The following is a 20,997-nucleotide window of genomic DNA, read 5'->3' on the forward strand; positions in this document are numbered from 1 at the left end:
AAATAAAATTTTCCGTACCTGTGGGCCTAAGAGAAATTTTATTTTCAATGTTAAATTTACTATCTTATTCTAATTAACTCATAAAAATAAAAACGTCCCTGTGGGGATTGGCAAATTAAATTTATGAATTAATTACAACACGATGTTAATTTTCTTTATGAAGTTCATATATATAATCTTGATGCAATTATCATTATAAAATCAGGATGCTGTGGCTCTCCCAAAAATTATTATGACAATTACGACTTCATTAACATCGAATTGATTTAAATTAACCAATGCTAATTTAATAGTAAATTTCAACCTACCTGTGGGCAAAGGTTGCATCACGCATGAAATTTACTCTTTAATATGACTAATAAATTTAATAAATAAAATTCTCCGTACCTGTGGGCCTAAGAGAAATTTTATTTTTAAAGTTAAATTTATTATCTTATTCTAATTAAATCATAAAAATAATAACGTCCCTGTGGGGATTAGTAATTAAATTTATGAATTAATTACAACAGGATGTTAATTTCCCTTATGAAGTTCACATATATGATCTTGATGCAATTATCATTATAAAATTGGGATGCTGTGGCTCTCCCAAAATTATTATGATAATCACTACTTCATTAACATCCAATAACTGTATAGATGCCACAAATAAAGTTCCCAAGAATAAAAGACAAAATCATCATGTTAGTGGGTAAACAGTATTTTTCCAAAGTACAACCGGATAGTGTCCCAGATAAGTGAGGGGGCGCACAACGGCACACTTAAGTCCCAAGACTTACCTTGCCAGAGCTTTCCGATTGCAATTTTGGATAGTACCATAAACATTCACCAACACATGAGGCTTAGTTAATTATTCTCAGGTCCAGGCATCAAACAATTTATATTTAAACAATTAAAAGAATAAATATATCATTAGGTTCATGCATTAATGAAACAATAATTTAATACTGAACAATTTAAATCATAAGATGAATAAAAATGCAACTTAAAAGCATAATAATTTGAATAGCCTAATGGTCTTGAAGTAACCTTAGTCCTTTTATCCCTTAAGAACCCAAGTTCTAAACCCAATAAGCCTAAAACTTGTTTCTCCCCTTTTTTTTTTTTTTAACTGAATGGGTTATCGGGTTGGGCTTCCTTATTGGGTCAGCCTTTGGTTTCTGTATTGGGTTGGCCCAATCGGGTTAGCCCACTTAATAAACCTTTTTTAAAAAAAAAAAAAAAAAAAAAAAACTGAATTGGGTTTGGGTAAAGTAAAGCCCATACCCAATGGCCCAAAACCACTAGACCCGGTTTCCTTATGGGTTTGAAAACCCTACCCGGCATCCTTAAGTCCTAACCCGGGAACCCTAGCCCTTGCGCCGCCGCCGCCGCTTCACCTTCACCATGTGCCGCCGCCGCCCCTTTAGCCTTCCTCATGCGTCGGCCACGCAGGGCCGCTGCTCAATGGCCAAAAGGCCACGGTGATCGGCAAGGGGGCGGCGTTCCGTCCAGCACCACCGCCAAAAACAACGCTGCCGTCCCTCACGTGCATCCGAACTGTGATGGGCTGCCGACTTCATGCAATAGTCAATCAGGACCGCCGCACAACAGCCCCAGATGACACTGACCGGCGAGGATCAGTGGCCCCGTCCAAACCCACAGGCAGCCCGTGCAGGGCTGCCGTTGCTTTGAGTCACAGGCGGCCCAATGCAGGCTGCCGCTCACTTTATGTGGCCAACGCCGCTGCAGGTGGATAAAAAACGGTCCTTTATGCGGCCAACGCCGTTGCAGTTGGGAACCGGCGAGCTCCGGTTCCGGTGGGCGGTGGGCAACCTTTTGGGTACCTTGTCTCTTTCGGCTATCTGCTCGTTTTGTTCCAAAAAATTCTCCAGAGACAAGAAGGGCAATTTGGTCAAAAACAAACATTAAGTGGTTCATTTAGTTTCAATAGAAACAAAATGCTTTATGCTCCTCGCCATATTTTTGTTTCAATAATCAATAAACAAAATAAAGTATTATTGAAACACAAATAAAATTTTACAGTAGGCATATCTAAAAATTAGACTGAGCAAATATGGCCTAGAGAAGGCTCTGATACCACATGTAATAAATTGAATATATATTAAATGCTAATTAACAACAAAATTAGCAGCGGAAATAATTTAATATATATGTACCTCCGGCCATTGCTTTGCTCAAGCAACTTGAAGAACAACTTCACAGCAACCAAACTAGAAAAACAAAATTATTGAGAGGTTCTTCTGACCTATGCCTACCAGTGAGTACCGATTGATGGAATACACAGGCCTTATTTATAGGTAGGTCAGGGGACCCTCAATTAGAGCTGTTACCTTAATTATTCCTCCCATCAAGGAATAGAAAATCAATCAATACAGCTAATTGATTCCACAAACATTAAATCATTAATTAAATCAAATGCTTGTTCCACAAGAATTAAATCAGTGATTTAATTCAGAATATTTGATTTACATAATAAGCTTCAAATTGGAATAGAATATTGAACACCGTAATTTTATAATTATAAAAATATATGTGACATAAGGGACATACTTAAATGGAATTTCTTACAGTTAAATCTAAGTTCTCGCAGCTCAAGGGGAAACAAGATCCAATACTGGATACGATTAGCAAAATCTACTTGGGGGTGGCTCGGCCGTGGGGGTGGGGTGGCTGGCCACCCCCAAATGCCAAAATTTTTAATTTTTAATTTTTTTGAAAAAATATAATTTTTTAATTTTAAAAAATAAAATAAAAAAGTAATTATATAACACATAATACAATTTGATTGGTACTGACGTGATATTTCGTTAAGTTCTGGACAAAATTTTAACGGAAGTACCATTTTCATTTTTATGAAAATCACATGTATGTGATAAAAATAAAAAATAAAAATCTAGAGAATAAAAAATAAAAAGTTAAAACCCTAAGAAGATTTTTAGTATTTAACCATAAATTTAATTTTGAAATTACTGTTATGGGCATCCAACACCACGAAATATCCTCATATGAAAGTGAAACAGAAACATGTGAATATTCCTAAATGCCTTGGTTTGGTGCAACCCTCCAAATAGAGGGATAAACTTCAAAACTCAAAACTAGATTTCATTTCCCGCCCAAAACCACACAAATCTTTTCCTCATCTTTCTCTTCTTTAACATATCATGATATAATAGTCAAAAAGCTCCGTTTTCAAATCTCATCTTCTTACTCTCAGAAAGCCCATAACATATTCAAATAAATTTATTCTATTTTTTATTGAAACAAACACCCCCAAATGTCCGCTTCATCGGCTCGCCGGCTCAGGGACCATGGAACCACCGGCGCCGGAGTCGCTGCCAAGCCCTCCAAAGCCCTAACCCCGATCTGGGTCTCCGGAAAAAGCCCCACCGTTGGTTTGCAGAGATCATCATCTTGCGGCAAAGAGAACCCCAGGCCCGCATCTCGGACCCGAGACCTGGCCCAGAAACCCGTGATCCGGCCCGTGCCACGCGTCGACAAGGCCGCAGCCGCCGCCCGGTCGGTGGATCCCGGGAGCGACAGTGGCACACGAGTCCGGTGGTCCACGTCGTCGGCGCCAAGAGGTAGGAGCCCTAGCCCTTCTGAGTTGATTAGGGGTTTCTCAGATCGGAGGGTTTCGGTGGGTGCGAGTGCTGGTGGTAAGGGATTGGAGAGTGGAAAGCAGAGAAAGGGGTTTAGGGATTCGAGTGTGAATGGGAGTGAAGGGAAGACTAATGGGGTTAGGGCTTTTAGGGATCGTAAAGAAAGTTGTAGAATTGGTGTCAACTCGGAGAAAAGGAGTGGACTTTATGAGGATTTGGAGATGAAAGTGGAGGAAAATGAGAAGAATTTGAAAGAAATTAGGAGTTTGGAGAACTGTAATGGTAAAGTTAATTTAGGCTCAAATGTGATAAAATTGAGTGCGGTTGGTCGCATTTTTGATGAAAAGGTTCGTGATGGTGCCGGGGTTGATGAGTTTTTGAAGTCGAATAAGGAAGTCGTGAAGGTTGGAAATGATGTTGGTTTGTGTGTGGAGGGGCGTGTTGAGAACACTTTGGATAATGGGAAGGTTTTGGAGATTCCGAAAGATAAAGGGTTAGATGGTAACAAGTATCCAAGCAAGCTCCATGAGAAGCTTGCGTTTTTGGAAGGGAAAGTTAAGAGGATTGCGTCGGATATTAAGCGGACAAAGGAGATGCTGGATATGAATAACCCGGACTCTTCGAAGATAATACTTTCTGATATTCAGGACAAGATTTCAGGGATTCAGAAGGCAATTGGTAATGTTGGAGGCGAATCAGATGGTAAAATAGGATTGTCGAGAGGAGCTGGTGATGGAGAGAGCAGGATTATAGTTCAGAAGGAAAAGAGTAAGGAAGCGTATAGTGTTAATACTGTTAAAAGTTCTGTGAAAGGATTGAGTAGCGAGGAACTGGAAGCTAGACTCTTTCCTCATCATAAGTTGCTCAGAAATCGGACTTTTCTGAAAGTAACATCAGCAGGTTCTCAGAGTCACGAACCTCATTTTGAAGGACCAAATTGTGAGTTAAAGGTGGATAAGAAGTCGTTTAGCCCCATTGATGATAACCCTATAGCAATGGAGTTCTTAGCTTCCCTGAATACGGAGCAAACTAAAGTCACCATAAGGGATGGGCAGGCTGGTTTGGAATGTTGTGAAGTTCAAGAAATGGATGGTGATACGTCTACGGGAGTATCAGATTGTTCAAATGTGTTCAATGGAAAGCGTGATGTTGAGCTAGTTCTCACAACTGACGAGAGACTTGATGATTTTGATGATCAGGAGAGAATTCAGGGTGCAATAATTGGTGAGGAGACAGAAGATTCTTGCATTGATCAGCTGAATGAAATTGGCCATAAGGCTTCAACAGCAGGATGGTTTATCTCTGAGGGGGAGGCGGTCCTTCTTGCCCACGATGATGGTTCTTGCTCATTTTATGATATTGTTAATTGTGAGGTGTGCAATATAGTTATCTGTTGCTGTTCCATTTCTATGAAGTGTTTATATACTTACCTATTCTGATTTGATTTGCCAATTTCTTTTCTCTTAGAAGTGATTTTATCCATCTCCAACTGAAAAATACTAACAAATAAAATTCAGATCACTTCTACATGCAGCATGTCAATGATGTGCTTTTTGGATATATTGATTGTTTTGCTCGAGTTCTTGATTTGATGATTTATTTTCACTATAATTCTCTCTCTCTCTCTCTCTTCTTCCTTTATAAACCTGAAGCATGTTTATATGAACGAATTACATGACTTGTTTGGATGGCTTTACGAATGTATTGTTGCAAGCACGAACATAAGCAAAGAGTTAGCACTGTATTAAAGATATCTCTTGTCCTCTGATGGTCCATCTTTGTTTCAGGAAAAGGCTGAGTACAAACCTCCGTCAGGAGTCTCACCTGGTATATGGAGGGATTGTTGGATAATTCGTGCCCCTGGTGCAGATGGTTGCTCAGGAAAATATGTTGTGGCTGCGTCTGCTGGGAATGCTATCAGTCCAGGCTTTTGCTGTTGGGATTTCTACTCCAAAGATGTGCAAGCTTTCCAACTTGAGGGTGGAGCAGCCACTTCAAGAACAGTACTTGGTCCCTTACCGAATAATATTGGGCACAGAAGAAATTCTATTCTTGATAATCTGGTCCCGGAAAATCAACAATGGTGGTATAAACCCTGTGGACCTCTTATCATCTCAACTGCCAGCTGTCAGAGAGGTGTGAGAATTTTTGATATCCGTGATGGGGAGCAAATTATGAAATGGGAGGTGCAGAAGCCTGTGTCAACAATGGATTATTCAAGCCCATTACAGTGGAGAAGCAGGGGAAAAGTTGTTCTAGCTGAAGCAGAAGCAATCTCCGTGTGGGATGTGAACTCTCAAAGTCCTCAAGCACTATTATCTGTGTCTTCATCTGGTCAGAAAATTTCTGCTCTTCATGTGAACAATACTGATGCTGAATCAAGTGGTGGGGTTCGTCAAAGGTGAGCGGCAACCTTTTCTTTTAGCTTTCTTCACTGTTTGTCCCTTGATATTATTCTGATGCAGGACACTATAGTCACAAAAATAACACAATAAAATTAGAGCAAAGAGAGGAGAAATAACCTAAAAGAGGAGAGATAAAGAAGAGAGAAGAATCTATGGGGGAGAAAGAGAGAAGCTAGGGGAAGAGAAAGAGAGGAGGAGGGGGGAGAGAAAGAGAGAAGAATTAGTTCTTCAATTATTTTCTTCCATCGAGTTTGCCTCCATTGATGTAAAAATCACACTTACATAGTCTCATGACTAACCCCTAACCCGGATTTACGGAAAAGCTCAAAAGCACTCTAGGGCTACCAAATTATTGAATTACCAAAAACAACACCATTGATTCCTAAAAACTAAATGCTAATAACCCAATTAACGAATAGGACCTAAATAAAATAAAAGTAAACTTTTTGTCTCGCCCTTTGCATCATATTTCTCTTCTACATTTTCTGTTATCCATATTTTTCATACTTGGCATTTGTAGCTTGGTCAATTCATTCTATACTATTTGTTTGTATGGTTTTTTTTTTTTTTTTTTTTTTTTTCAGATCAATTTATTCGTATAGAGATATGTTTTTCTTTGTTCTTCTAAAGATATATTTTCTGAAGTCTTAGTACTGTTCTGAATCTGATAAATGATAATTATCTACTTCTGATTATTGATTGCCTCTCTTGGCAAAATGATGTATAATATATGGGTGTGGAAATACTAGCAGCATATGAATGTAAGAATGCTTTTTAAAATTTTCTTTTAGTAGTAAATAAATACATGCATGAAGATCTTGTACCAAATTTCTTTTACCAGGTCTAACATGGTTGATACATGGTAAATGCAGAGTAAGTTCGTCAGAAGCAGAAGGACATGATGGTGTTTTCTGCACTGCGGATTCCATTAATATTATGGACTTCCGCCACCCATATGGTGTAGGTCTTAAGATACCAAAACTTGGTGTCAGTGCGCAGTCAGTTTTCTCTCGTGGAGATTCTGTCTTTCTTGGCTGCTCTAATGTAAGGTCAAGAGGGAGAAAGCAAACTTCTTCACAGGTGCAACAGTTCTCGTTGCGCAAACAAAGGCTATTTAGCACTTACGAATTGCCAGAATCCAATGCACACTTCCATCACTCAGCAATAACACAAGTATGGGGAAATTCAAGCCTTGTAATGGGTGTTTGTGGACTGGGGCTATTTGTATTTGATGCCTTGAGGGACGATCCATTGCAGTCTTTCACCATTGATTCTGGAAGCACTAAAAATGTTAGAGACGCCATTGGTCCAGATGACATGTATTCTCCTTCCTTTGATTACTTGTCCTCTCGTGCTCTCGTTATATCAAGAGATCGCCCAGCTATGTGGAGGCACTTATCATAGGTATATGATGCATGCCTGAAACCCTTTTGCTTGTTTTGTCTGGGAAAAAGGATTATCAGCAAAAGAATGTACTGCTTTTTGCGTTCTGTTCTGTCATGCTTTGTAAGATGTTTGAAATGACGTGTGCCATATTTATATTTATTGAAGTTGAACTTATTGTGTAAAGATTGGAATAGGTGTCTTGGTGAATTTCTTGTATACTATGCTTTGGCATGATTGTTCCAACTTTACCAAGAACCAGATGAAAAGGAGAAGACTGCTGTAGAGGGACAGCTTAGCGACATGAATTATATATTCAATGCCATTTTTCATTTTGTCCGAGCCTTTGGATCACTGGTACTTTTTGTTTTATTACTCAACAGATAATTGCTTGCAGCAGTATAAGGGCATGTTTTGTAATGTTTCTCAAAAATTGTTTTTGAAGACCCGTTTTTGAGAAATATAGATGTTTACGAGCGTGCGTTATACACACTTCAAAGTGTTTATTCCTTAACATGACAGTGAAAATCACTCTTAGATGAAATAATAAATGAAAGTATATGTAAGATTCAATGATAGTTTTCAATTACGTCAGGTAATGAGCACTTGAAAGTAAACAGTTAAAGGTACTAGTAGCATTTTTCGCCAACAATCTTTGATGGCAAATCATAATTGAGAAGAAGATTCCAGAGGTTTTGAATGCAAACCCTAACCTCCAAACACAGTCCCAGAACCGTCCTTGAAGTTCCTCCACACAGCAGCAACTAAGGTAGACGATTTCTTAAAGAAAATACATGCTGATTTTGTCTTTTAGCCATCACTACAATAGACTACTTTAGCCATCTTCTCTTTATTTGCTTTCCCCCTCAATTTCAACCACCTATCACGGGGTTAATGGTGGATTTTAACGATATATCACTTCGGAGTCGGTCGATGGTGGTAATGACAACAGCGACGATCGATGTGGATGTTTGTGTGAGAAAGAGGGATGAAGGTGTGATTGAATGTGACTAAAACACAAGGATTAAGATTAATATTTTTTTTTATATTAAATGTAATACTTTATTTTTGAAATTGAATATAAAAATAGCTTAAATAAGGAAATTGTAACAAAACCATGAAAACTGGTAACAAGAAAACAAACCCAGAGATATGATGCCGGAGTTCCGGGCATGGGAGAATCTAGAGTTTTTCTTCCATCTCTTCATGATAAAGCACCTTACACGATATACGCATGTCGCATCTAGCAGTTGAGGTTTTGCGATTGTTTAGCAGACTTTATTGCTCACGTGCTCTCCTTTTCGGTGAAGCACAGACCGGTAACAACTAGGCTCATCAAGTGTTAGACCACCTCCGGGTCCCGCCATCTCCGATCAGGAGAAGGTCCACGTACAGACGTGAAACGTAGCCGATTAATTTGTTGGGAAATCTACATCTATTGGTGGGCTGTCTGTCTCAATATCATTTGTGGTTCTTGTTCATTGCACATGAACAATTATAATAACAAACCCTTAAAAGGGAATGGCCCTCCCACAGTCCCACCCCCTCAATTAGGCAAGAAGTGGCTCGGTCACCTCTTTCAACTACTTTTTTAGTTGACCAAATTATGCCTATGGCTACTCAATTTTTTTATTTATTTTTACTATTTAAGGGTGGTTCTGCCACCCTACCCCATTTGGCAAGGGGGGCTAATTTGGTTTTTTGGTTTTTTTTTTTTTTTTCAAATTTAAAAGGGTTTTTTTGTTTTGACCATGAATAATAGACAAGGGAGAAAAAAATTGTATTTTCTTAATTTAAAAACTCTTGTCACGTCACTTTAAAATTTTTTTGGGTTTATTTATTCGACTTTCTAACACTTGTTTTTTATTTTTTTATTTTTTATTTTTTATTTTATTAAAAAAAAGTTAAGATTATTATTATTATTTTTTTGGTAGGCTTGCAAGGCTTTGACAATTTTTTGATAATTTAAAGAGATATCTAGAAGACACTATAAATTAGATAGTAGACCATAGATGGAGGGGATTGATTTCTTTTCTTGTTAGTTTAGTTTTACCCTTACAAAATATAATTAATGTAATAAATCTAAGCGTATATCCTTACGTCAATAGGTTCCCTTTCGAAGAGTACAACTCATCCATATAAAACTCCCTTTATTAGAGTTAAGAGACCCAACTGCGAAGGAGAGAGAGACACAAAGAGAGAAGTAGAAAGATGAGAAGAAAGAGCCATCCTCTGTTGAGGGGAGGGAGAAGAGGAGAGAGCAAATACAGTCATACGTTTACAGCAGCTGAGATGCAATCACTGGGTAGCATTTGTGAGACTATATTACCCTCTTTGCCATCCAATTCTTTGGAGGGAGAGGAATACCAACCCAGCAATGTTTTGCAGTCCTTCTGCAAAGCTTCTGGGTCTCAAACTCCAATCCCTGATCAGGTTCTCCCTCTCTCTCTCCCTCTCTGTCTCTGTCTCTGTCTCTTTCCAGTCAATTGTCAAGTAGAAGTTAATTTTATTTTTTTTCCTTGTGATATTGGAATGAGATCGAACAGGTTGCAGAGCTTTTAGTGAAGAGGGCATTAAAAGAATCTCTGATATTAACGAGAGTGGTTTTATGGCTGCTGGCCACTAGATTGGGTACCTTGTTGCTTTGTGGATCTCTTTGTTTTTGTGAGGAATGGCCTTTCATTCAGAGCTTTTCTCGTATACCATTGGAGAAGAGGGAGCAAGTTCTGCAGAAGTGGTCTAGAAGTAGATATCTGACACCTGTCAGATGTGCATTTGTTTACATCAAAATCTTGTGCCTCTTTGTCTTCTTCTCTCAGGTACTGCCTTTTCACTCTGTTATTATGTCTTGCCTAGTAGGTCTGATATCATGTTATAGATCACCACTTACCACCTGTAGATTGAAAAAACAGAGAAAAAGTAAAAAGAAAATAATTATCTAAAGCAGTACATTTTTGGTGAGTTAGGATAAAGAAAGCTATGGAATTTAAACAAAAGTAACAAAAAAAATAATATGTCTGTTTCTTGAATTTCCTTGGTGTTTAATATGTTTTAGCTCCAATTTTTAATTCCAAATGGAATTTGTACCAAGAAAGTCAAATGATAATTGGATCCAAATATTGACAAATTGGATCCAAATTTTGACAAAAAGGTTCGATTCGGCCCCACTGAAAGCAACACGTTCGGTCGAAAATAATTTATTGAACTAAGTTGAGTAACAAAGTTCGGTCAAATATATGGAAAAAATATATATAAAAAAGCCCTTCTAACTAATACTCGCTTTTCTAAAGAATCCCCACCTTGTTTGAAAAGGGTTAAAGTAACCCATCAAAATTTTTATTTAGTTACTAAAAGATTAGGGGTATTATAAGAATATAAAAAAGATCTGATTCTTTTGACATACTTTAGTAATTTGATGAACTACTTTAATACATTTTGAATATTACGAAGCTTTATTGCAAACGGCGGTTGGTTTGTGGGTTTTTTTTTTTTTTTTTTTTTTTTTTTTTAATTTTTTATATATTTTCCCCCAATATATTTATATAAAAGTTTACGTATCCTAAAATCGGTATCCACATATGCATATGCAAATAATGATTTTTGTTAACTACATCCGCATATGCATGCGTGGATAGTGGATAACGAATACTGAATAGTTACGGATAGTGGATGCGGGTAGTTAATGTCCTTCCCTGCCCGTGTTTACACCCCTAATTAGTTATTTGGGTTAAATTTACTTTACTTTTATTTTTTAATTCGAACTCCAATATTTAAAAATTAGCAATATATCTTTTAATATTTTAAAATTTTTTTATTTAGACATTTTGTTACTAATTTTTGTTTAATTGAATAAAAATTAAAAATAAAAAAACATTCAGAGTAATTAATGAAATTACACAAAAGTAATGTCGTATTTAATAATTGCCTGCTTGGTGGGTGTTTCTCGTACCTCGTTGTCTCTTTCACTTCATTTTATTCGAGGAAATTGATATCCAGTGAAAACTGAAAAGCCTCTCAATAATTCGAATAGCTTTATTTCGCTGTCAGAGTCTTAAATTTTATTAATTGTTCCACCAATACCCAATACTTTTACACTAATATTATCATATCGAAAGAAAAAAGCAATAAACCAATTACACCAATTAACTATATTCTTAATTAGATCAAGACTTCTTACCAAATATAAAGCAGTTTAATTCATTGACACTTTAGAAGATTTTAGATTAACATCGACATCGCATGCGTTGGATCCAAATTGGATCAATTATTCATTCCCATAATTCTTTCTAGCTTCATAAACGACTCAAACTTAAGACTTGATATCATTTAATTGGTTATTAATTTGTCTTATAATAAACAAGCTTGATGTCATTTTAATTCAAGCAATCTTTTTTCATTGAATAAAACAACATAAAATTTTTACTATAAAAATAACTCTTTTCATTTCACTTACGATTATTGCAAGTATAAGTGCTCTTCACGTAGCACATAATAATGATCTCCTTACAAAATGTCAATACAATCCGATTCCTAAATTAATTTTTTAATTCTTTCTCTCACTCTCTCATATATATTCTCTTTTTTCTTATTATAAGATTATAAACAATACTATAAAAATAATAATAATAAAAAGTTAGGTGACTCTATACAAATTTATATTGGTCAAACTGAACATATATTAATTAAGCTCATTTAATAAGCAAGTGTAAATTTTTGTTGTTCAAATCCTTATAATGAGAGCAAAATTACTGTATAAAAGAAAACCTATATCTCTCCTCAAACAAAACGGTCCTCCCTCCCCTTTCCTCTCCATTTCTTGCCTTCTTGGAGGTCCTATCCGCCTCTTTTGAGGTCTTATATTTGTTCAGCAGCACCATCAGCCTCTCCTCCATCGCTAGTCGCCCGGTTTCAGCCCACTTACGTTGTCCTCAACCCCGGATCCGCAAACTTTATGAATTTTTTGGATTTGATTTTTTCAAAATCAGATTTGTCAATTACAGGAAGCCACACCCACAAACACGCCACTCCACCGTGATCCTGGGAACCTTTTCTTCTAGACGCCATTAGCTGTGCCTTCGCATCACCACGCGTTGGGGCGCGGTCTATACGCGCTTCACGCCCTGAACAGCTCGTGAAGCCTTCCTCTGCCCCTCCCTGCTGCCGCCGACCTCTTTTGGTGTTCCCCGGTGACCCCCCAGCCACCACTGCTGGCGTATGGCCCTCACGCGCGAGCAAGTGGCTTCCATGCACCGGGACATGCCGCCTTCCTCCGTCTTGTCCACCGCCGGTGCTACTATCCCGTTATAAATTAAATTAAGAAAAAATTGATCTCATTCTCTTTCTTATTTGAAAATAGTGAAAATATAATAATATATACATCGTTAGGTATGTAAAATTTAATTTAAACTATAAAATAGGAACCTATTATATGTACATCTCTGGTCAATCTCTCTTACATCTTTTTTCAAATATGGATCATACAAATCCAATGATTAATTTGAAAAAAAAAAAATGTATGGTGATGGACCCAAAATGTACCAAAGAAGTTAAAAAAAAAAAGCATTTCTCATAAAATAGTTGTCTCAATTTCACTAAACATTTGAGTTTATCCGTATCTTGAAAAGAATGAAAAAATTAAGAACACATAAAAAGGATGGGTGGTGTGGAGAGAGAAAAGCCGAGTTTTGAAGGAATTGAAGAAAGTGGAAGTTAGGTGGATAGAATAATGCCATGTATTACATTTTTATTAGTTGATGTGGTAGTTTCAAGTTCTAATACCGGCCTTTGTTAAAAAGAAAAAAGAAAATAAAAAATTCATAGATTGGTTGAAACTGTTACATTAACTTGGTTAAGATTATTATATCAGCATGCATGTTGAGATAATTTGTAAAATAAAAATGTTGTAATTACCCTTTACGAATAAGTTGTAGTATGATTTGGTAGAAATAATTTGGTTTCGCTATGGTGACGGAGAGATCTGGGGTTGGATTTTTCGAGGCTCTTGATTGATTGGAAAAGGATATGAAAAATGTTGGTGGTATGACAAATACTAATACTATGTAGCAGATTGCTAAATGACTGTTATACAATTGAAAAATGTTGATATGTTATTATATAACAATCATATAATACTTTACTAAATAGTATTTTTTGTTTGGTTTATGAGTTGTGATTCTTGTTTGAGCGTATTCATCATTCCCTTATGTCGTTTCATTCTTCAGGTGGATGAAAATGGTGAAAACCCCGCATGGGAAGCCATTGGATATCACGTGGACAATGATGAGGACCCTTCTGAAGTCCCTCAAAAAAGGCCTCTTGAGAAGGGAATGGTAGAAACTATGCACGAAACTGAGTTAACACTTGTGCATTCCCTTGCCCAGAAAGGTATTAAAGCTAGACTAGACCCCAGGGACAACCTCTTCAAAATCGAATGTGATGTTGTAGTTGTTGGCTCTGGGTGTGGAGGAGGTGTTGCAGCTGCTGTGCTTGCATGTTCAGGCTACAAGGTCATTGTTCTTGAGAAAGGGAACTATTTCACTGCTTCTGATTATTCTTCTTTAGAAGGCCCTGCCTGGGAGCAACTATATGAAGCAGGAGGACTCCTTCCGTCTACGGATGGGGGAAAGATTATTATGGCAGGTTCAACTGTTGGTGGTGGCTCTGCTGTTAATTGGTCAGCATCTATCAAAACTCCGGATGAAGTGCTTCGGGAATGGGCTGAGGACTGCAAGATCCCACTGTTTGGGGGCCCTGAATATCGTTCTGCAATGGATACTGTGTGTTTGAGAATTGGTGTAACAGAGAATTGTGTGGAGGAGGGTTTCCAAAACCAAGTATTGCGAAAAGGGTGTGAGAATTTAGGTCTTAAAGTTGATTATGTGCCACGAAATTCATCCGAGAATCACTATTGTGGATCTTGTGGTTATGGTTGTGCAAAAGGGGACAAAAAAGGGACTGATTCTACTTGGCTTGTGGATGCAGTGGATCATGGTGCAGTGATCATAACAGGATGTAAAGCTGAGAGATTCATTCTTGAAGAGAACAAGAGTGGAAGCAAACGAGCAAAGAAATGCAGGGGAGTTGTAGCAAAGACTGTGACCAAAAACATCACAAAAATGCTGCAGATTGAGGCCAAAGTAACCATCTCTGCATGTGGGGCTCTTTTAACACCACCTCTAATGATATCTAGCGGATTGAAGAACCGTAACATTGGCCGCAACCTTCATCTCCACCCTGTTGTTATGGCCTGGGGATACTTTCCAGAATCAAATACAATGCTCAAGGGTAAAAGCTACGAGGGTGGAATAATCACATCGGTCCACAAGGTGGTAGGAGAAGACTCAAATATTGTAAGAGCCATTATAGAAACTCCAGCATTAGGGCCGGCATCATTTGCCGTTTTATGTCCTTGGGAATCTGGCCTAGACATAAAGAAAAGGATGGTGAAGTATGCAAGAACTGCTCATTTGATTACCATAATTAGAGACTCGGGCTCTGGAGATGTTAGGGTGGAGGGAAGGATAAACTACAGAGTTGATGCATCAGACAGAGAAAACCTCAGGGCTGGGTTAAAGCAGGCATTGAGAATTTTGGTAACAGCCGGGGCTGTTGAGGTGGGCACCCATCGAAGTGACGGTCAGAGACTCAAATGCAAAGGAATTAGCGAAAAAGAAGTGGAGATGTTTCTGGACACGGTGTCTACTGCAGAAGGGCCATTGTCACTTGTAGAGAATTGGACACCACTTACCTCTGCCCATCAAATGGGTAGCTGTAGAATGGGGATTGATGACAAAGAAGGAGCGGTTGATGTGAATGGGGAAAGTTGGGAAGCAAAAAGCCTCTTCGTTTGTGATGCTAGTGTTCTGCCAAGTGCTGTTGGTGTCAATCCCATGATCACCATTCAGTCAACTGCTTACTGCCTTTCAAAGAAAATAGCCGAGTCCATACAAAAAGTACCCTTCTAAAGCTTCTTCATTCCTCTTATTGTTCTTTTATCATACACGATCTGCATCTACGCAGAACACACACGCACACTTTGTGTTGATGATTGGATGCATATATTGTACTCTTTTTATTTTTTATTTTTTATGAATAAAATTTTATTTGACACTAAAAAAAGAAGTAAATGGTTATTCAAAATATCATTCCTTGGAAGCTTACTAGGACCAATCACATTGGTAGTTGTTAATTGAAGCATGCTATTCCAATATCAAGAGGACATGTTTTTCGTGTATAATAAAAATTAGTGGAGAATACCTTTAACCCCCAAAAGTATCGTCACAGTGTCGTTCTGCTCACATGAACAGTTCTTAGAACATGCGTTGCGGAATAAGATTTCGAATGTCATAAAAGATTTTGGCTTTCCTTATTAGACAACGGATTAATATCTAATTCTAATTTGTTATTTAATTTACTAACAAAAAAGTCGGCCAATGATTAGTCAAAATCGGCTAGGGTTTAATGTAAAAATGAGTTAAACATGGTTGGAAAAAAAAAAAAGTATAGCTCAGGAAAAAAAAAGAAGAAGATATATTACACATCGTTCTGATGTTCATTTGTGGTTCATCTCTTTTGCAAATCAGCGATTGTACTTGTAGGTCCCAAAAGTCCAATAGATAATTTGCCAAAATACTGTATAAAGGTGTACAGTGAATGTTATTAACTAGAATGATTTGTAGCATTTTTTTTTTTTTTTTTTTTAAATTTGCATACCAACTTGGAAAGAAAAACACAAATTGACACATTAATGTCATTTTAGTCCCATGTCATTTTAGTCACATGACTACTACTATCATAGATAGATTGGGAGGTGGGTTGCTATGGACCATTGTCCCCTCGTAATCTTTTGAAATCTTACCTTAAAAGGTGAAATTTTAATTGATTGCCCCTACCCATTAAAAAAAGCTTGGCCTACCCATTAAAAGACTTGGCCCTATCATTAAAAGACTTGGGTCCCTAAGGGGTAACTCAATTGGTAGGGAACAAGTCCTTATGAAGCGAATGTCACTAGTTGGAATTCCCTCTCCCCTCCCTTATGTGGACGTGTCAAAAAAAGAAAAGAAAAAAAGAAGACTTGGACTTGGCTGTTGGACAATTACCTTTATATTATATTAATCACTTATTATTATTCAAATAAAAGAAAGGAAAAAAAATACAAAATTAGTCCTTATAGTTTGTTTAATTTACAATTAAATCCATGTGGTATTAAAATGAATTCAAAGGTTCATGAGGTATGCCAAAAAAACAATTTAGTCCTTATAGTCAAATTCCACCTCCTTTGTGAGGGTTTCCAACCTCCTCTATGAGGGTTTTCCACTTTCTTGTGAGGGTTTCTAGGGGAGGAGGAATGGATCTTTTTCCTCTCCTCCTCCCCTCTTTCCTCTTTTCTTCCTTTGTTTTCTGTCAAGTTCTTTGCCCTTTTTTTAGTTCTTCTCGACCAGACCAGAAGCTCTGGCCATTTTTATTCCCTCCGCTTAGCCTCCTTCGCTCCGTCACCGTCATCCATGCCACTACCACACCACTTGTCCTCTTCTCAAAGATGTTGGTGTTTTTAGATCTAGTTTTTTGAAAATTAGATCTACTCTATTCCACCAGTTTCTTCTGCCCACTCGCCTATCCATTGTGCTCGTTGTCATCCCAGCTCTGTGTCATTGCCCGCCTCGCACAGTTCCATCCACCACGCTTGGCGTGTGGGCTCCACTCTCTGGAGCGTGGCTCGCACTTGCCAGAGTGTGTCTTGCACTCGCCATCCAGTGAGCTCCATCTTCCGTGCCGCGATTGTTGTTGCTTCTTGTTGGTTGTTTTGTTTATTTTTTTATTTTTTTATTTTATTATTTTTTTTATGGGTTATTGTCTCCTTGTGCTGCATTGGTTAGATCCAGATGCAGAGACTTTTATTACTGAATTTGTGTTGGTACCTCACTCTTCTACAGTCCTTGATTCAGACTTTGACAGTGCATCTTCGGCTTCATCTATCTTCCAGTGGATGTTGTTGGTTTCAAGTGGGAGCTCAGATAGGTTCGCCTTAATTTGTACAAATTTTGTTTCTGTAACTTCTTTGTGCGGTCCCTTGATAGGACCAGGTCACTTGTTTGACCAATTTCCTATCATTTGTAATTATTTCAGCACTGTTTTAGTTTGTTTTGGGTCTGTTGTTTGAGAGCACACCCCATTTTTGTTTTTAGGATCGCACATTCTCTATTCCTTTTGGATCAAGAATGAGAATGATCCTCCCCTGTAACCATTTTCCATATTCAATTAAAAAAAAAAAAAAAAAAAAAAAAAAAAACATTGTACTTGTGGGTCCCAAAAGTCCAATGGTTCATTTGCAAAATTGTATAAAGATGTACAATGAATGTTATTAACAGAATAATTTGTAGCATTTTGCAAAAAGAAAAAAAAAGAAAAAAAAAACTTGCATACCAACTTGGAAAGAAAAACACAAATTGACACATTGATGTCATTTTAGCCACATGACTATTATTATCATAGACAGACTGGGAGAGGGGTTGGCATGGACCATTGTCCCCTCATGATCTTTTGAAATCTTACATTAGAAGGTGAAACTTTAATTGTTTGGCTCCGCCAATTAAAAAAGCTTGGCCTACCCATTAGAAGACGGAATTGGATCCTTTTCGATCCATTTTGAACTATAAAATATTCAGTTAATGGTCAGGATCTCTTTAAAGAGATCTTGAGACCATAAATAGGACATACGTCCTATTAATAAAAAAATATTATATATTTTAAAAATAATTAAAAAAACAAAATAATAATTTTTTTTTTTAAAAAAAATTAAGGGGTGACCGCCCACCCGAACCACCTCTAAGGGCCAAATGAAAAAAAAAAAAGATTTGGCACTTGGGGGTGGCTGATCCACCCCCAAGGGCCATGGGGTGGCCGAAGCCAACCCCAGGGCCGGTCTGAGGTGGCCGGAACTACTCTCATGGTCCTTGGGGGTGGATCGGCCACCCCAAGGGCCCAATTTTTTTATTTTATTTTATTTGGCCCTTGTGGGTAGCTAGCCACTCCTTATTATTATTTTTTTTAAATTTTTTATTATTATTAAAATATATATAATATATATATTTTTTATTAATATGATAGATGTCTCATTTATGACATCAGGATCTCTCTCCTAACCATTAACGGGATATTCTCAAGTCTAAAATGGACCGGAGATGATCCTATTCCTTAAAAGATTTGGCCCTATCATTAGAAGACTTGGACTTGGCTCTTGGACAATTACTTTTATATTATATTAATCACTTATTATTCAAATAAAATAAAATAAAAAACTTTTTCTCTTTTAAGTCCCTGTTTGATACATAGGGGAATAGATATTTTTTAAAAAAATGAGAAGAATAATTATTCTTTAAGGAATGTAATACATTTTTTTAAAAACACCCAAATTATTTTTTATTTTATTTTAAACTTTAAAAAATAAAAAATAAAGTGGTCGGCCACCCACAAAAGAGGTTGGGGGTGGCCACATGCACCACCCTGTTTCATTTTGGGGTGGCGGGCACCCTGAGGGCATCGGGGGTGGGCGCGACCATCCCTGTGGGCAGTGGCGGAGCCACATGTCGGCTAGACGTGGCCGTGCCCCCCCCCCCCCCCCCCCCCAAGAAGTTTTTTTTGAAAAAAAAAATTAATGATGAACATTAATTTATTGAGAAAAAGGTTTTTTTTAAAAAAAATTCACACTTTCAGCACTAGGCCGTAGATCGGCATTAATTTATTGAGATTTTTTTTTTCTTTTTATTATTATTATTTTTAAATAGGACCTCTCCATTCTCCTAAAAGTTGATTTGTTTTTTTTTTTTTTTTTCTAAATTGGGCCCAATGCGCTGCAGCTGGCCCCTCCACGTTAAAAAAAAAAAAAAAAAATTAGTTTACAAAATGAACTTTCAGGAGCACAAATTTAGTTTACAAAATGAATTTAGTTTACAAATGGCCTGATCCGACATTACAAAATTTGTCTTCTATTGCAGAATTATGCCAAGGATTGACAAAGACAGAAAAATCAAATACATACTATCTTATTGATAGATTAATTCGTCTTATTTTGACTCTTCCAGTGTCTACAACAACTACTGATTCTTCAAAAAAAAAAAAAAAACAACTACTGAACGAGCATTTTCAACAATGAAAATTGTTAAAACACGACTATGCAACAAAATAGAGAATAATTTTTTTGCAAATAGTTTAGTTCTTTATATTGAAAGGGCAATTGCTGAGAGCTTCGATTTAGATTCGATACTTGATGATTTTATACTTTTAAAAGACCGTAAAGTGCAGTTCTAGACACTTTTTTGTATTTCTGTCTTTTTAATGTAGTGCCGACATGTTATATTTTTAATATATCAATTTGAGCACATATTTATGAACTTTTATAGATATTTTTTTCGTGATGTATATATTGTGTGAATTACCAAATTTTCAGTGCGAAAAAAATTTTTAGGATGCAAAAAAAAAAAATTTTAAGACGTGAATTTTTTTTTTTACGGCCCTACATTCTAAAACGTCTGGCTCCGCCACTACCTGTGGGTCCTTTGGGTATTTTCCACCGTAAATCTTTTCTCTTTTAATTTCTCGACAAAAAAAAAATGCAGCACGCCGAGTTTGAAAGAAAAACAAATTGACACAGACTGACTATCCTTTCTATTTTAGTTCGAAAAGGGGTTAAATTTTCAGTGGTTGAAACCTCAGAGGCCTTGACATCGATCGGAATGGAGGAATTAAAGCAGGCCGCTGAAGCTTACTATTACAATGCCTCCCCGGAACTTCAGCGTCTAGCGGTTGAAGCTTTCCGGTCCATGGATATGAACGGGAGCGGCGGAGTGACCATGGCAGAGTTGGTCTTATTCTTCAGGCAACGAGGCTACAATATAGACCCGAATCTTTTATATGCGTTGGACACCAACAGGAACGGTTTATTGGAATTCCATGAATTCCTTACGTTGTACTACATCCTGAAAACCCGTTATGTTTGGTGCCACAGGCGCGGATATCGGCTGCTGGGACTTTATTTTACGTGCCTCCAATGCTTCGACAGCGTTGGCCACACCTACCATCTCTGTGCAACTTGCTATGGAGCAAAGCATCACGTACATCACCACCCGGCCCACACCATCTTCTTGGATAACTACATGTTGCTACACCACATGATCATCAGGAGAACCCATCCTCCTAATTCTGCTCATGATCATAATCTGGTAATTAGCAAATGTTATATATTCATTTTTTTATTTTTTTATTTTTAATGATAATGTAAATTCTTATCAACCCGCAAATTTTTTACATATTTCTTGTAAAACATAAAATTCACAAACGTAGTTTTCATAACATGCATGGCTTGCATACCGTACCGTAATAATGTAAATCATAATATTTCCATAACATAGAATATATATATATATCATAACAATTAAGTTTCCTTCAACTCTTACACTACTACACTTCACTAAACTAACTCACCACCATTTGAACACATCACCTTCAACATATATAAAAAACACTTGCCATTTTTACATTCGAACAAAAATATTCATAAATACTCAGCAAAAAATCAACACCCTAAAATACATTAACAACACAAATCACAA

The 20,997-nt window shown here is 37.2% G+C and overlaps 2 protein-coding genes across 2 annotated transcripts; both read left to right on the forward strand.

Annotated features, from left to right (window-relative positions):
* Positions 1-3,038: 3,038 nt before the first annotated feature.
* LOC132179616 (Transducin/WD40 repeat-like superfamily protein) lies at positions 3,039-7,576 on the forward strand. The gene is made up of 3 exons (XM_059592359.2): positions 3,039-4,975; positions 5,390-6,003; positions 6,880-7,576. The coding sequence occupies exons 1-3, from the start codon at positions 3,278-3,280 to the stop codon at positions 7,409-7,411; spliced, it is 2,844 nt and encodes a 947-aa protein (XP_059448342.2). The 5' UTR covers positions 3,039-3,277; the 3' UTR covers positions 7,412-7,576.
* A 1,941-nt stretch (positions 7,577-9,517) lies between these two features.
* LOC132179097 (long-chain-alcohol oxidase FAO1) lies at positions 9,518-15,511 on the forward strand. Its single transcript, XM_059591736.2, has 3 exons — positions 9,518-9,823; positions 9,937-10,209; positions 13,612-15,511. The coding sequence occupies exons 1-3, from the start codon at positions 9,602-9,604 to the stop codon at positions 15,352-15,354; spliced, it is 2,238 nt and encodes a 745-aa protein (XP_059447719.2). The 5' UTR covers positions 9,518-9,601; the 3' UTR covers positions 15,355-15,511.
* Positions 15,512-20,997: the final 5,486 nt, after the last annotated feature.

Source organism: Corylus avellana, chromosome 4 (assembly GCF_965113065.1).
Source record: "Corylus avellana chromosome 4, dhCorAvel1.hap1.2, whole genome shotgun sequence".
Taxonomy (NCBI): domain Eukaryota; kingdom Viridiplantae; phylum Streptophyta; class Magnoliopsida; order Fagales; family Betulaceae; genus Corylus; species Corylus avellana.